The 16929-nt window shown below is 46.3% G+C and overlaps 1 protein-coding gene across 2 annotated transcripts in view; it reads left to right on the top strand.

Annotated features, from left to right (window-relative positions):
* LOC140716368 (inositol-trisphosphate 3-kinase C-like) overlaps nucleotides 1–6756 on the top strand; it is a 58517-nt gene extending 51761 nt beyond the window's left edge. For both annotated transcript variants that reach the window (XM_073029039.1, XM_073029040.1), the window contains exons 5-7: nucleotides 640–741; nucleotides 2024–2095; nucleotides 2913–6756. In XM_073029039.1, the coding sequence (XP_072885140.1) occupies nucleotides 640–741; nucleotides 2024–2095; nucleotides 2913–3116 (378 nt within the window). In that variant the 3' untranslated portion in view covers nucleotides 3117–6756. The remainder of the gene's footprint in view (nucleotides 1–639; nucleotides 742–2023; nucleotides 2096–2912) is intronic.
* The last annotated feature ends 10173 nt before the right edge of the window (nucleotides 6757–16929 follow it).

Genomic DNA, 16929 nt, shown 5'->3' with positions numbered 1-16929 from the left:
CCATTTAGTGATGTCTTGGATGTCCCATGTCCCAACCACTACATGCTCTTACATCCTCTACTAACACAAACTGCATCTCAGATTTAAAATTGACATCTGACCCAGCAAGAATAACCATTTGTGGAAGAGATTTTTGAATTGTTATTTCCTCTGCGTATTCACATTTCCTCTGAACTTTAAGCCTACATTGTTCAGGATTTCTAAATTGGGGACTTAGTGCACTGCTTCAGATTGTGGCTTGAGAGGGAGTGTGGTGAGTATGGGGACCCTTCAAACCGTGTGTGCGTGTGTGTGTGGTGGGCAGGGGAGGGGAGAACCGTGGGGAGTCAGGTGCCAAATCATCAGGGTTTGCAAACGATTAGATATTGGATTATCATTCTGTAAAATCTGCTCTGCACTCCTGATGATCTGTTTTCCATGGCACCTGGAAATGAGCATAGGTCCATCAGGGTGCAGTTGGTTACTTGAGTCCAGGGTGGGAAGAGTAAGCAACTGAATAAAGGACAACAAAGATCAAACATTGAGTGAAATTGTCAGTATTGGGGCACAAGATTTTGCTATTGGTTGCTCATTCTTTCTGTTCTGGTGATACTCCCCTCACTTTAGTTAAAAGCTTCTCTTTTCCTCTGATTCCCACAGAAGGCTGATGGGACATGCAACACAAACTTTAAGAAAACCAAACTCAAGGAGCAGGTTACGGCAGCACTGGAAGATTTTGTGGACAGCAATAAAAACATTTTGGTAACTATTTTTCCTCTGTTCCAGAAGTTCAGGCAACAGGTTTTCTGTATCTAGCCAGAGGTTGTAACTTAATCAAGTTCTCTTTGAAGACTCCAAATACTGCAAGTAGTAAAGGTACCATGTGTAGTTTGAGTGGAGTCTTCAATGTCCATCATCTTGTGTTGTGGTGAATCTTCATGAAGGTGCTCTTCATGTTTCTGAGCTTTTATCACCATCAACAAAATACAGTCCGAGTATGCTTCAATGATTTTAGTGTAAATAGTGTTTGATAAGCTCTGTATTGTCAGAGCAGTCTACTCTATCAGTGGTCCAAACGCTTTAAGCATTTTATCTCCCATTGCATGCACTAACTGCTGTGTGTATCATCTGTACAATGCATAAATATAGGAGTGTGTATAAACTTGGCAGGAGCAGTGGATGTTGGGAATGGTCAGGGAGGAACAGGTGGCAGAGGAGTGCCAGGGGTGGGGTAGCGCAGGTGCAGACACACCCAGGTCTGGGTTATCAGGCAAGGTCATTTGATTCCAAATAATTGGTTTATTGAACATTACAGAATGCCTCTTTGGTGCTTCCCGCACCCTCCCCTCTCCACTTCCTTTTCCCCACCATGATTCCCCTTCCTACTCTCAGTCCACAATAGAGACCCAAATCAGAATAGGGGGTTTATCATCATTCACACACTGGTCAGGAATTTTTTTTGTAACAGCAGTTACAGTGCAATAGATAAAATTACTACAGTACTGTGCAGTCTATAAAGTTAAGGGCAAGGCAGGTGTGAACACTACCTTATTCAGATTTCCCTTCCAGTGCAGGATGGCATGCGATGAGAAATGTACCCTTTGTCAGACACCAGCAGCCCTGTGAGAATACCTTCACAAAGACTGTGGTGGTTTGCAAAGACTTCTCAACACCTTGAGGGTGTTGAGGAGGGCAGAAAATGCTGCCCTTGCCAGGAATGCCCAGGTCATGAAAAATTGACACGTTACTCAAATAGTACTTTTCTGGCTGCCACACTCCTTTCCTTCATTGACTGGGGCTTCCCTGTTTTTGTCCTCCCCATAATCCCCCTACTGAAGGCCAATATGGAGGAGTACTGATCCCCTGCTCCTTAAGAGGTTGCTTCTCCCCTTCCCCTTTCCATTTTGTGTGCTTCCCCTTCACCGGGCTGGCTGGATTGCAAAGAGGTTTTCACTTTGATGTGATGTGTGCTCGGCTGGACTTCACACTTGGCTGGGTGCAATGGCAGGTATTGTGTGCCACTAATGCTGTTCTTCTGTTGCAGAGAAAGTATTTGACAAGATTAAAAGACTTGAGGATTGCATTGGAAGGCTCAGAGTTTTTCAGGACTCACGAGGTAAGGTTCTTGTTGTACCTGCTCACAGCTTGAAGCTAGGGCTTAGTGAGCTAAGATCACAAGTCTTTAACTGTAACTAAAATAATTGCTGCTAGGACTGCCAATTGCAGAAGAAGCGCTAAGCATCTCAATTGTTTAGATCCAAACTGTACAGTATCAAATTGACAGTGAGAGTGTGGCAAGCGTTCAGTCAAGTGCATGGTGCATCGAATGGGCCTCCTACATGCGGAGGACTCTCTTTTGGGCGCGAGCTTTTGAGTGCACGTCTTTCATCTCAGTGGGCTAATTTTGTAGCTCCCACAATGCGAGTTGCCCAGCGTGTACCGTCACTAACATGACTCAGTGTCATACTACGCTGTTGTTATCCTTGCCCTGCAATACATAACATAAACTAACTGTCTGGGACAGCTGAGCTCTCTTCATTGCTAAATACTGACTCTAGTGACTACTTCACTCTTCCATTTTATTGGCTCTTAAAACTGAGACCATTCTACACTGGTGCAGGTGATTTAGCTGTAAGTAAATGACAGCACCGAAGTGTGGAGTTTGTTTATTTTATTTGGAGATACAGAATAGACCCTTCTGGTCCCACTGCCTGCCCAACAATCCCCAATTTAACCTAACCTAATCATGGGACTATTTACAATGGCGAATTAACCTTTGGATGGTGGGAGGAAACCCACGCAGACTCCTTACAGGTGAAACTGGAATTGAACTCTGAGCTGTAATGGTGTGGCACTAACTGCTACGTTACTGTGGCACCCATTTGAGGAACTTCTGACTGATTTTGAGGAATTTTTTGTCCTCTTGTTTCCAGGTGGTGGGAAGTTCCCTTTTGTTTGTCCATGATGACTCGGGGATGGCCAAAATTTGGATGATCGACTTTGGGAAGACAGTACTGTTACCCGATCAAGAGACACTGAACCACAGGGTAGCCTGGGTGGAGGGTAACCGGGAGGACGGCTACCTGTGGGGACTCGATAACCTCATCAATATCATCAGCGCGATGGTGAAGGAGTGACTCATTGTGGCAGCCCTCCTGGGCATTCCGTTCACAGCTGGTCTTTTCAACAATGCACAGCCTCTGCACAGGGAGTGCTTCTTGTCTTGGGTAGTATTTTCCTCACCTCTTGGCAGGAGTGATGTTCGCTGCGTTAGCCAGGAACACAAGCACACCTGGGAGGATGTGGAAGGGGTGCTCACTGAAAATGGGAGGGTTGGGGGAAGAACTGAGAAGGTTTAAACATGGGTGAACAAACCCAGGTCAAAGACGTGCCTGTGATCTGCGGGGGTTCTGTGTGCTGCGGCCAAGTTGTGAAGGTGCCACTCCTGAGCATGGCACTGAGCCTCTGAACTCGTGTGAAGTGAGAGGCAAGACTGGAATTTGAACTTTAAGCTGCAGTGACAACGATTGGCAACAACCAGGCATTTTGGGGCTTCAGGACAACTGGCTGAGTCAGTGAACTTTCTTTAATCTGCAACTGAAGAGGAAACACTGGAGAGATGCAGAGCTATCTCTGATTTTAATTCCTAGGTTTGCATAATATATTTTTTTAAAAGCTGTAAAACTGTACTGAAAACCACTCAGAGGTCAATCACATGTATATGCATTTGAAATATTTTCCTGTTCTTGCTCAGTTTGCCTTGTCTGTGACATGCTGTGATGCAATGGATTCACATTTCCTATTGCTTTACACCTTTCCCCTACTCCAGACAAGTTCAGGGGAGTTGTTAGTGGCCTGCTATCTGGGTGTTGAGGCCAAGGGCAGGGCAGTCGGAGTCAGTACTCAGTACAAGCTAGGTGAAATTGCTCGAGACGAGTATTCTTAGAGTTCATAGTGAAACATTTTATGGATAGTGTAAATTTGTAATAACATGTTTAATTTTTTATTAAGTTTTATTGAAAGAAAACTAACCTCTAAGCTGAAGTTGAATTTTAAACGGGTGGAGTTGAGAAGAAAAAGATTTTCAGAGTGTTTATGGTGAGACTATGGGCTCTGTTACATTACAATTCTATTCTGTAGCTAGTGAGAACTCCATCCGAGCTGGTCAGTAACACTGGAGACATGGCATGCTGTTGAGCTTGCAGACTACACAAGTCCCATTTCAAGATTTGGGCAACAAGCTTCTGAATAAGCCCATCTCGAGATCACAGGGTTAGAGAAGACGCATTCTCAGGTCTTATATCCATTGAGCACAGCATTTAACCTGAGGAGCCTTCACCATAATGTTGCTCTGAAATTTTCCCCACCAGTAGATTCTACTGCTCAAGTTGGTTGCTCATGTGTTTTGAGTGGGTGCAGAGTGCATTCTGTGGGTGTGGATGCAGGTAGAGGAGGTGGGGGGGGTGGGGGGAAGATGTTTGACATTTTAGTTAATCCCTTTATGATAACTTTTAAAATGTTTTGAATTCTGGAATATTTTAAATAAGTTGACATTATCTGTGAAAAATACCAGTTCTTATTATTAAGGATTTTTACAAATCTAATTGTTAAATGCAGGCACTGTATTTGGTGCTGAGGCTGGATCTGTGTCTTTGGTACTGATTTATTTCCGTGTCTTAACTGAGTCACATTAAGAGCTGTTCTTCACTGAAACATCATTCCTGGGTGCAGACTACAGAGTCAAAGTTCAGTTTAGCAGATAACTGGAGTTTAAAAAAAAATCTTATTGAACAGAAACTGAGAATTTTGTTTGTCCTGTGCTCTGTTGCCTCAGGTCAGCCTCTGGGTAACCCTGGTCAGTAGCCTTGAGATGCTGTTGCAAAGAAGCTGAGTGTCAGACATATAGAGATGCCAAGCTTCATTTTAAAACCAAATTCATTGGTGGCTAGGTGTACTATGGGAGAATGAGAGTCATAGTAAAGCAAAATAATAATGTGGCACTCTACCATTTGTATTATGTAGCCCCCCAAAACACAAAAGGGATTGAATAGTGAAGCATGCATGGCCAGCCAAATGACCTGAATCTTCTCCTGTATCTTATGGTTTGTATGGAAGTGAATGACAAACACAGTACTTCACCATTCCCAACAATGCTACAACATGACTCTGCCTTCCCCATAACTTGAGCCCTTCACTTCCACATTAGGCCTGGTTGCAGAGGTTGGTTAGTAAGAGTGTCAAAGGTTATGAGAAGGCAGGAGAATGAGGCTAAGAGGGATAATAAATCAGCCATGATGGAATGGCGGAGCAGACTCGACTAATTCTGATCCTTTGTCTTATGGGAGAATTGACATGAAGCAAAGTTTGAGTTATCATTGGGCATAGTGACGCATTATCAAATGTCTTTATTTCAACTTTCTTCTTCCCAGGTGAAGTTTAGAATCTCACTGTTGGAAATGTATCTCATTTTGCATCTCCACTGAAATCTCACAAATTGATCCTGCTGATTTTTGATGGTAATTCAGCCATTGTAAATAACTGGGGCTGCTCATCTTGTTTCGGGAAGTCCCCATCTTATTAATGCCCATTATCTGTAAATTGAATAGTAAATGCAATGTGCCTGAAATGAATACTTCTTTACTCTATGCATTTTTGTTTGTGGCAGTAAGTTCTATCTTGAGGATTGAACACTGATTCAATGCTGAGGGAGTGGTCGTAGAGTGGGATTTTAACAAGTAGAGCTCTTGTGTTATGCAGGGTTTTTAAAAAATAGAATCTTTTGAGATTTCTTTACACAAGTTCCTAGGATCAGAGCACCCCTCTTCAAGAAAACAGCTAAGTAGGATGAGGCTTTGCCTGTGGATTCTCCTTTCAACATCTAATCATATTTATAGAGTGTCCTTAACATCCTGCACTTTAAAAAAAAAACAGGGAGGATTATCAAATAAAACTTTAATTTTGAGCCACAAAGGGTGATGGACAAGTTTAAGCATATGAAGGGGCGGACAGGGAGGGAGTTCCAGTGCCTTGCCTTGCCTTATCAAATGGCTGAAGGTGGAACAATGAAACGAGGTTGATTATTATAGCTGCTTTCCTGTTTCAGGACCTGCTAATTCTGGTATAAGATATGGAGTATAGCTTGGTCTCCTCTACATTTCTTTGCCCTTTCAACAAAGATTTCTGTTTAAAATTGGCCATTAAATCACTATTATATTGGGGTCAAGGTCTGCAACATTGAAGGAAGTGTTGCCTGGATGTTGCTTGTCAACCTCCGCTTTTTCCAGGCTCCTCCATTCAGTTCAGATGGCAAAGTTTTGAAAATTCCGTGAGTATTCCGGTCTCTCACTTCTGTGCACTGCATTTAACATTTGAATGAGTCCAGCCTTTCAGTGCTCAAGGAAAGAAACTGCGTTGTGGAGCCTCGGTGATGCAGGTTTAACAGGATTCCTGTTTCTTGCAGATTATTGTCCTATCACTGAGTCACCTCACTTCCTGGGGCACTGAGCTGACTGAACTGGCCACACACCTGCCTGTGACTCAGTATTCTACTCCTCATTAAACAGTGAGCTGCAGCCTTTCATTTCAAAATTTGAAATCGCCTCTTCTGATTTTCATTACACTCAAATCTTTATTGTTTACAAAGCTATCTTTTTAAAGAACGTTATCCCACTCCCTCTTTGTATTTTCATTATGTATTTATAAACCATTACTGGACAAATACTGGAAGTGCATGTTTAATTTATATTGCATTAAAAATTGTATTGCTGGTTTAATTTCCATCTGTTATCTGATTGGTTCTTGTCATTAAACATAATAAAGCATTTTTGGAATGGTAAACTCGAGATTCTGCTGGAAATCCAAGCAACACGCAGAAAGCTGGAAGAATTGAGCAGGTTGGGCAGCATCCAGGGAGAGGAATAAAAGTCAATCTTTTGGGCTGAGATACTTCAGGTCCTAATGTGTATTTATTTATAAATTGAGCTACAGCGTGGACTAGGTCCTTCTGGGTCTTTGAGTCATGCCGCCCAGTGATCCCCGATTAACCCTAGCCTAATCACTAGACAATTTACAATGACCAGATAACCTTTTAATTGATATGTCTTTGGACTATGGCAAGAAACCAGAGCACCCACAAGACATACAGACTACTTACCGAAGGAGCCTCTGAAGCTGTGACAGCATTATGCAAACAGCTACACTACTGTGGCATTTTAGTATGATAGTTGCCTGGGAGGGGCTGAGGAAGCAGATAGGATAGCAACATTGAAGAGGCATGTACACATTCGCCAACATACAGTGATATGGATCATTGCGGATACATGGGGTGAGTTCATACCAGGTAGGATTTATTTGTCACTTGTACATCGAAACAGACAGTGACGTGTCATTTACATCAACAGCTAACACAGTGCTGGGGTCAACTCCCAAGTGTTCCCATTTTACCAGTGCCAAAGTAGCACGGCCACAACTTGCCCTCTCCAACCTGTATACCTTTGGAAATTGGGAGTAAACTGGAGCACCTGGAAGAAACCACACAGTCACCGGGAGGAAGTACGGAATTCCTGCAGATGGTGTGAATTGAACCCTGATTGCTGGCGCTGTAAAGCCCTGTTACTGCTATTCTACCAGGCCACCCTAAATTGGCATCATAGTGGGTACAGGCCTGTTCCTGTGCTGTACTGCTCTCTGTTCAGAAATGGTACCCTTTGAATGGGCTGCGCCACATCCTTGACTTTGGTACGGAAGTTGAAGTGGAGTGTAAGGGTGAAATTCGTGGATGAAGTACTATTCTTATCACCTCTGAACTTCATTAAAAAATCAAGGCCCTCTTACGGTCTACATATGCAGAAACCTTTATGCAAACACGAGGAAATCTGCAGATGGTGGAAATCCAAACAACACACACAAAATGCTGGTGGAACACAGCAGGCCAGGCAGCATCTATAGGGAGAAGCACTGTTGACGTTTCGGGCCGAGACCCTTCGTGACCTTTATGCAAGCCAGGGTAGTACGATATGGAGAGCAAACTATTACCCATGCAGCAGGCCCCTCCCCCCCCCTTCACTCAGCTGGAACGGCAGAGACAGATGCTGTTTGGCATCGCAGGAGTTGCTCGTCAATGTTGAACTCAATGGACTGCATTAGGGACTTCAGCTCCAGCTCTGACCTTGGGGGGGGGGGGGGGGGGGTTTACTCCTGAAGCCTTCCCCATGAGTGGGTATAGCTGCCAGGCTGTGAAGGTTTGAGATCAGAGTTTTCCTTCTCGTAGATGAAGAGCTCTAGAGCGACTGGTTTTAAGGCACCAGTAATCTACCTTTGTCCTTTCTCCTGTCAGTAGAAATGGTCCCAGCAGGTTTATTAGCTAAGCCACACTTTAAGACCAGGAACTGGACTTGGTTGTCGAGAGGTTATTTGAGAGGCACATCATTGGGAGCATTTAATAGGTAGTGGGAGCTTATCTGCACTACCACCCTGGCTATGATAACCTTAAGGAAAAATTGTATGAAAATTATAAGCAAACCCTTCAGTTGTGCAACTGTGGTTGATGTGGGAATCAAGCATAGACATTTGTGACATTATGAAAGTGTAAAATTTTGCAACTAATCCCACTTCCCAACATGTGCAGGTGTCCTACAAGTCAGCTTGACTCTTGGTGTACTTTCTGAAAGAAATTTGAAGATTTCTGACTACATTTCTGAGAGAGGTTGTATTGTTATGTTTATTCCTCAAGCACCCTTGTCCATTAACATGAGATTTTGTAGATGTTGGAAGTCTTCAGCAGCACACAGAAAATGCTGGAGGAACTCGGCCAGATAGGCAGTAGGTGGAGGTAGCTCTGTTGGAAAAACATGAAATCAAATCCTTAGAGATGAAGGTGTAGAATCTTTGTGGGTAGGGTAAAGAAACAGCAAGAGTAAAAGGACCCGGCTATAGAGTTCTATACAGACCTCCAAACAGTAGCCAGGATGTAGACTACAAATTACAGAGAGATAGAAAAGGCATGTATAAAGGTTCCTGGTGACCAAACATTTTAATTCCCAGTCCAATGTGTCAGTCTTCTTGTGGCACGATGAGGCCACTTCCAGGATGGAGGAGCACACCTCGTATTCCATCTAGGTAGCCTCCAACCTGATAGCAGAAATATTGATGGCCCCTTCTAGTAATTTTTTCCCTTTATTTTCTTTTCCCCTTTTCAATTTTGCGCTATGGCCTCTTATCTCCTCCCACATTTCCCTTCTTTACTGCTTGTACATTGTGATGGAGTCGCAACATAAAAGAGTTTTTACTCCCTTGGATGTAAGGAGAGTGTAAGCCTGCGATGCAGGCTCGAAGGGCTGAATGGTCTACTTCCGCACCTATTGTCTGTTGTAAGAAATAAGTATAATACCTCTTCTCATCCACCTGGTGCCCCTCCTCTTGCACTCTTCTGTCAGATTCCTTTCTCTCCAGCCCTTTACCTTTCATACTCGCCTGGATTCACCTCTCAGCTTCTAGTTCTCCTCCTTTTCCTCCCCCGCCTTATTATTCTGGCATCCTTCCTCTTCCTGATGAAGGGTCTTAGCCTGAAAGCTTGACTGTTTATTCGTTTCCATAGATGCTGCCTGACGTGCTGAGTTTATCCTGCATTTTGTGTTCCTTTGGATTTCTAGCATCTACAGAATGTTTATGTAAAAAAAAAAGAGCAATGTTGTGAAAATCATGGGGAGGATTTCAATATGCAGGTGGACTGGGAAAATCAGGTTGGTGCTGGATCCCAAGACAGAGCCTTTGTAGAATGCCTATAAGATGGATTTTTTTTAGTGCAGCTTGTGATTGGGCCCGCTAGGGGAACAGTAAATCTGGATTGGATGTTACGTAGTGACCCAGATCTGATTAAGGAACCTTTAGAAGATGGTGATCATACTATGACAGAATTTACCCTGCAGTTTCAGGAGGAGAATCTTTCATTTTAAGATGGCGCTGATGAAGCGCAGCGATGACTTGCTGGTAGCAAACAAAATGAGTGAAGTTATAAATTCCTGTATTAATCACACCTTTCTTAGATATGATCACTGCGATCAATGGCCTGTTACTTCACTTTTGGAGTTGAGCTTTTTAACCACCCATATAACCTGGCATTTTTTGCAGTGTGAACTGAAGTCTCGAAGGCACAGAGTGATTGCAGTGTAGCAGATATGGTCCGAATCAAAGCGGCAGGGCCCAGGCCCAAGAGCGGAGAATGGGCCAATGTTTGGCTATTGCTATAGTGGACTTGGAGGTGCTCTGATGTGGCAGAGGCAAGTCAAGCAAGGGGGCCTGTGCCTGGGTCCAAGAGCAAGGAAGAACTTGAGGTTTGGCCGATTTAAGCACCAGTCCAGATTGAAAAGGTCAGTGTGTCGGGAGCCAGAGTGAGCAATGGGCTGGAGTTCAGCTTGCTGCTCTGCAAGAGTTATGTGTCTCTGTGTTGAACTGAGGCTGTGGCTTGCAACTGCAAGTAACGGGCTCCTGGATCTGCAGAGCAGTAATGACTGGTTTCATGAACTTCAGTTCTGAATGTTACTTGCTTTTGTTATATGCACAATTTTCCCCTCTGCACATTAGGTGCTAGATCACTAGGTTTCTATTCTGTTCCTTTGTTTTGTGGTTGCCTGTAAGGAGATAGATAGATAGATACTTTATTCATCCCCATGGGGAAATTCAACTTTTTTTTCCAATGTCCCATACACTTGTTGTAGCAAAACTAATTACATACAATACTTAACTCAGTAAAAAATATGATATGCATCTAAATCACTATCTCAAAAAGCATTAATAATAGCTTTTAAAAAGTTCTTAAGTCCTGGCGGTAGAATTGTAAAGCCTAATGGCATTGGGGAGTATTGACCTCTTCATCCTGTCTGAGGAGCATTGCATCGATAGTAACCTGTCGCTGAAACTGCTTCTCTGTCTCTGGATGGTGCTATGTAGAGGATGTTCAGAGTTATCCATAATTGACCGTAGCCTACTCAGCGCCCTTCGCTCAGCTACCGATGTTAAACCCTCCAGTACTTTGCCCACGACAGAGCCCGCCTTCCTTACCAGCTTATTAAGACGTGAGGCGTCCCTCTTCTTAATGCTTCCTCCCCAACACGCCACCACAAAGAAGAGGGCGCTCTCCACAACTGACCTATAGAACATCTTCAGCATCTCACTACAGACATTGAATGACGCCAACCTTCTTAGGAAGTACAGTCGACTCTGTGCCTTCCTGCACAAGGCATCTGTGTTGGCAGTCCAGTCTAGCTTCTCGTCTAACTGTACTCCCAGATACTTGTAGGTCTTAACCTGCTCCACACATTCTCCATTAATGAGATGAATCTCATGGTTGTATATACTATACATACTTTGGTAATAAATGTACTTTGAACTTTGAAAATTAGATATATAACTAGTTGGGTTTGTGGCAGAACAGCAGTGGCTAGTGTTTCTAGGAGGAATTTGAAAGGCACAGGAAAGATGTGTCCCAAATATGAAGAAGTATCCTAAAGGTAGGATGAGGCAACTGGCTGACAAGGGTAAGTAAAGAGGGCATATAATATATAGCAAAAATTAGTGCTAAGTTAGAGAATTGAGAAGCTTATAAAACCCAACAGAAGGCAATTAATAAAGCTATGAGGAAAGAGATGAGATATGAAGGTAAGATGGCCACTAATATAAAAGAGGATACAAAAAGTTTTTCAGATAGAGTAAAAGACAGATGAGAATGGACACTGGACTGCTGGAAAAATGACACTGGAGAGGTAGTAGTGCGGACAGTACTACCATTAGACAGAAATGGTGGACGAACTGAATAAGTATTTTGCATTGGTCTTCACTGTGGAAGACATCAGCAGAATGTCAGAAATGTGAGTGTTGGGGTAGAAGTGAGTGTTGCTATTACTAAGGTGTTTGGGAAACAAAGTTCTGAAGGTAGGTGGGTCAGATGGACTGCACAATGTTCTGAAAGGAGTAGCTGAAGAGCTCCCTCTGTGTGCAGGTTGATGAAAGTTGGCAGTTCAAATAGGTGGACTAGTTAGGCAGAAATGGTAGATTCAGTTTCAATTCAGTAAACAGCTGACTCTTTGGTACAAGACGCTTGTTTATTTCCCGTCATATTTGCTGAATTTCTCCAGCTTTTTATGTGGGCAGGGGGATGGCTAATGGACAAGTGAAGGGTGTTTGTTGCATTCAGAAAAGTGGCAGGATACCTAGGAGAATTGATGTATGAAGGGTTTTGGCTCCCTGAAAGTCATAAGACATAGGAGCAGAATTAGGCCATTCAGCCCATCGAGTCTGCTCTACCATTCTGTCATGGCTGATCCCAGATCCCACTCACCTCATACACCTGCCTTCTCACCCTATCCTCGACCGATCAGGAAATGGTCAACTTCTGCCTTAAATGTACACATGGATTTGGCCTTCACTGCAGTCTGTGGCAGAGCATTCCACAGATTTACTACTCTCTGGTTAATAAAATTCCTCTTTACCTCTGTTCTAAAGGGTCACTCCTCAATTTTGAGGCTGTGCTCTTGTGTTCTGGATATCCCTACCACAGGAAACATCCTCTCCACATCCACCCTATCATTCGGTAGGTTTCAAAGAGATCCCCCCGCCCCGCATTCTTCTAAATTCCAGTGAGTACAGACTCAAAGCTACCAAATGCTCCTCATATGTTAACGCCTTCATTCCCAGAATCATCCTTGTGAACCTCCTCTGGACTCTCAAATGACAACACATCCTTTCTGAGGTATGGGGTCCAAAAACTGTTGAAATATTCCAAGACACTGTGAAAAGTGTCTTATAAAGACTCAGCATGATCTTGCTTTTATGTTCTATTCCCCTTGAAATAAATGCCAACATTGCATTTGCTGCCTTTACCTTCATAAAGCAAGTAGTTATGGTAGTAAAGCAGGCACATAACATTTGCCTTCATTTGTCAGGGTGCTGTGTATAAAACTTGGCAAGTCACAATGCAGCTGTCTAAAGCGTTCCTTAGGCCACACTTGGAGTATTGTGTGCATTTCTGGTCACAGCATTTAGAAAGGGCATGGAGGCTTTAGGAAGAGCTTGCCCAGATTGGAGAGTATTAACTATAAGAAATTGGACAAATTTGGATTGTTTTCTCTGGTGTCAGAGGCTGAAGAGGGTGATCTTCTAAAAATACATAAAAATGATGAGAGGCATAAATAGGGTAAATGTCTGAGTCTTTCTCCCAGAAGGCAAATGTGAAATACTGGAGAGCATCACTTTAAAGTACGAGGAGGGAATATTTATGTTCCACAGAGTAGTAAGTGTCTGGAGCACGATGCATGGGGAGCTGGTCGAAGCTGTTAAGACAGCAATGTTTAAGACATTTAGACAGACTGATCAACAGAGAGGAATGGAGGAATGCGGACCAGGTGCAGGTAGACAGAGGAAAAAGAGAAATTATTAGCTTTTTTTGTCCCATGTACATTGAAAAGTACAGTGAAATGCAATGTTTACATCAAATCAGTGAGGACTGTGCTGGGCAGCCCAAAGGGTTACCATGCGTCTGGTACCAACGTGGCATGCCCACAACTAACCCACACGTCTTTGGAATGTGGGGAATAATCAGAGCAGCCAGAGGTCATGGGGAGAACTTAGAATCTCCTTGCAGACAGCAGCAGAAATTGAAGCCCAATCTTTAAACTGGAGTTGTAACATGTTATGCTAACTGCTGGGCATGGTTCGGCAGCACAGAGACTGGGCTGTTCTTGCTGTACTGTTCAATGCTGTCTGTACTGAGTTTTGTGGAACTTCTATGGTCACTGCCACAAACGTTAACCACTAACCTCTGTTACTGCTGATAAGCTGCTGGTTCCATTAAAGGAAGGAAAAGGAAGCATTTTTTGTTCAAAACTGCAAGTCATCCAGGAAATGCAGCTACAACATGCTGTGAGCTTGGAGTAGAGACGATGATGGGTGGGAGGTCGTGGTAAGAAGACTCTAAAATGTTACAAGGAAGAATCCTATGAGATTGACAGCCATTGGGTCATGTTGGTTCTCTGTAGTCACTGCGTTCATTGTGACTGATAGCATCCATGTTCTGCCGGCTGGTCGCCCAGTTAACACATACACAGAACGCTGGCCAAAATCCTTCACCAGGGCTCTGGTCTCATCACTGTGGTGAACTACATATGCCTGTCTGGACACGCCCCCCCCTGCTGACTGCTCCTGTGGCTCCTCCCACAGACCCCCTGCTGACTGCTCCTGTGACTCCTCCCACAGACCCCCTGCTGACTGCTCCTGTGGCTCCTCCCACAGACCCCTGCTGACTGCTCCTGTGGCTCCTCCCACAGACCCCCTGCTGACTGCTCCTGTGGCTCCTCCCACAGACCCCCTGCTGACAGCTCCTGTGGCTCCTCCCACAGACCCCTGCTGACTGCTCCTGTGGCTCCTCCCACAGACCCCCTGCTGACTGCTCCTGTGGCCCCTCCCACAGACCCCTGCTGACTGCTCCTGTGGCTCCTCCCACAGACCCCCTGCTGACAGCTCCTGTGGCTCCTCCCACAGACCCCTGCTGACTGCTCCTGTGGCTCCTCCCACAGACCCCTGCTGACTGCTCCTATGACTCCTCCCACAGACCCCTGCTGACTGCTCCTGTGGCTCCTCCCACAGACCCCCTGCTGACTGCTCCTGTGGCTCCTCCCACAGACTCACTGCTCCTGTGGCTCCTCCCACAGACCCCCTGCAGACAGCTCCTGTGGCTCCTCCCACAGACCCCCTGCTGACTGCTCCTGTGGCTCCTCCCACAGACCCACAGCTCCTGTGGCTCCTCCCACAGACCCCCTGCTGACTGCTCCTGTGGCTCCTCCCACAGACCCCTGCTGACTGCTCCTGTGGCTCCTCCCACAGACCCCCTGCTGACTGCTCCTGTGGCTCCTCCCACAGACCCCCTGCTGACTGCTCCTGTGGCTCCTCCCACAGACCCACTGCTCCTGTGGCTCCTCCCACAGACCCCCGCTGACTCCTCCCACAGACCCCTTCTGACTGCTCCTGTGGCCCCTCCCACAGACCCCTGCTGACTGCTCCTGTGGCTCCTCCCACTGACCCCTGCTGACTGCTCCTGTGGCTCCTCCCACAGACCCCCACTGACTGCTCCTGTGGCTCCTCCCACAGACCCCTGCTGACTGCTCCTGTGGCTCCTCCCACAGACCCCTGTATAAAGGCGATTGGAGGCACTGCTCCTCCCTCAGTCTCCAGGATGTTGTGTGGTTGGCTCTTGCTGCTGACTGTGCTTTCTTCCAGCTAATAAAAGCCTATCTCGACTCACGTCTCCGAGAGTTATTGATGCTGCATCAATTTTATTAGCTGGAATTTTAAAACATGGAAAGTATTTTACATCCGGAAAGATTGGACATTGATCCTCAAGCCCCAGAAGCAGCTATTGCCTTTGAACTCTGGCTTGCATGCTTCCAATCGTACCTGGAAGAGATTCCTGTGACTGAGCCTGCTATCATGCACAAAATCCTCCCCTCCAGAGTCAGTCTGAAGGTATACTCCCTTATCAGGGACCTGCCGACCTACCAAGGGGCACCGGACGCCCTCAAAAGACAGTACCTGCGGCCGGTGAACACCGTCTACGCAAGACATCACTTAGCAACGCGGTGGCAGCAGGCCGGAGAGTCGAGCGCTGAGTTTGTCCGGGCCCTACAGACACTCGTGCAGGCCTGCGACTGCAGGGGACTGACGGCGGAACAGCATGCGGAGCTCCTGGTACGAGACGCCTTCGTTACGGGGATCAGATCAGTGTACGTGCACCAGTGACTGCTGGAAAACGCCGATCTTACCTTACGCTCGGCGATCGAGCTGGCCGACACGCTGGAGGCTGCTCTGCACAATGCTGACGCTGTCCAGCCGCGCAATCTTCCGCGTCCCATGGACGCTGCAGACCCCGCCACCTGCTGGTGAATCGACCTCGGCTGCTGCCAGTCGCGAGTCCGTGCACTCCCCGAAACCCTCCGGCGAAGCGACCACAGCTGCTGCCAGTCGCAAGTCCGCGCAGTGTTACTTCTGCGGACTCGAAAAGCACCCCCAAAAACGCTGCCCAGCCCGAGAAGCTACCTGCTCCAGCTGCGGAAAGAAGGGCCATTTCGCCAAGGCCTGTAAATCTAAACCACGAGCGGGGTCGAGCAGCGCTGCGTGCGAGGCATGGGGGCGGCCATCTTTGCCGGTGCCACCTCGCCCCGCCTCCAACCCATGGGTGCTTACCGGGCACCAAGACGGCGATTCAACTCTGGCTTCCATAACCCTCGACCAAAGCGCCCCACACCAGCTTGCAAGGTCAATGATGGACATCCTGGTGGAGGGGCACAGGACTAGCTGCCTGTTTGACACGGGCAGCACTGAGAGTTTTATTCACCCAGACACGGTGCAACGCTGCGGACTCGTGACACAGCTGGTAAGCCAGAGGGTCACCATGGCTTCTGGGTCGCATTCCACAGACATCCAGGGGGGTTGTGTAGCGACATTGGTGGTGCAGGACACAGAATATCGGGACTTTGCGCTACTGGTCATGCCTCAACTGTGCGTACCTGTGCTATTGGGGCTGGACTTCCAGAGCCACCTAAAAAGTGTGACTATGGCATATGACGGGTCCCTCCCGCCACTTGCTGTCAGGAATCCTCAGTTTTGTGGGACTTCGTCATATACGCCGCTACTGACCACACACACACACCGACCCACACATCCCACCCAACACCATGCCAACAGCCGCGCTACTGACACCACTTACAGCCTCTCCACCCTCAAGATCCCTCCCCCCCTGCTGTTCGCCAACCTGACCCCCGATTGTAAACCTGTGGCAACTAAAAGCAGGAGGTACAGCGCGGGGGACAGGGCCTTCATTCAGTCGGAGGTGCAGCGGCTGCTCAGGGAGGGGATCATTGAGCCAAGCACAAGTCCTTGGAGGGCCCAGGTGGTCATTGTTCA

Source organism: Hemitrygon akajei, chromosome 25 (genome assembly GCF_048418815.1).
Source record: "Hemitrygon akajei chromosome 25, sHemAka1.3, whole genome shotgun sequence".
In the NCBI taxonomy this organism is placed as follows: Eukaryota; Metazoa; Chordata; class Chondrichthyes; order Myliobatiformes; family Dasyatidae; genus Hemitrygon; species Hemitrygon akajei.
Note: the sequence above shows the minus strand (reverse complement) of the source record. Positions and strands in the feature narration are given on the sequence as shown.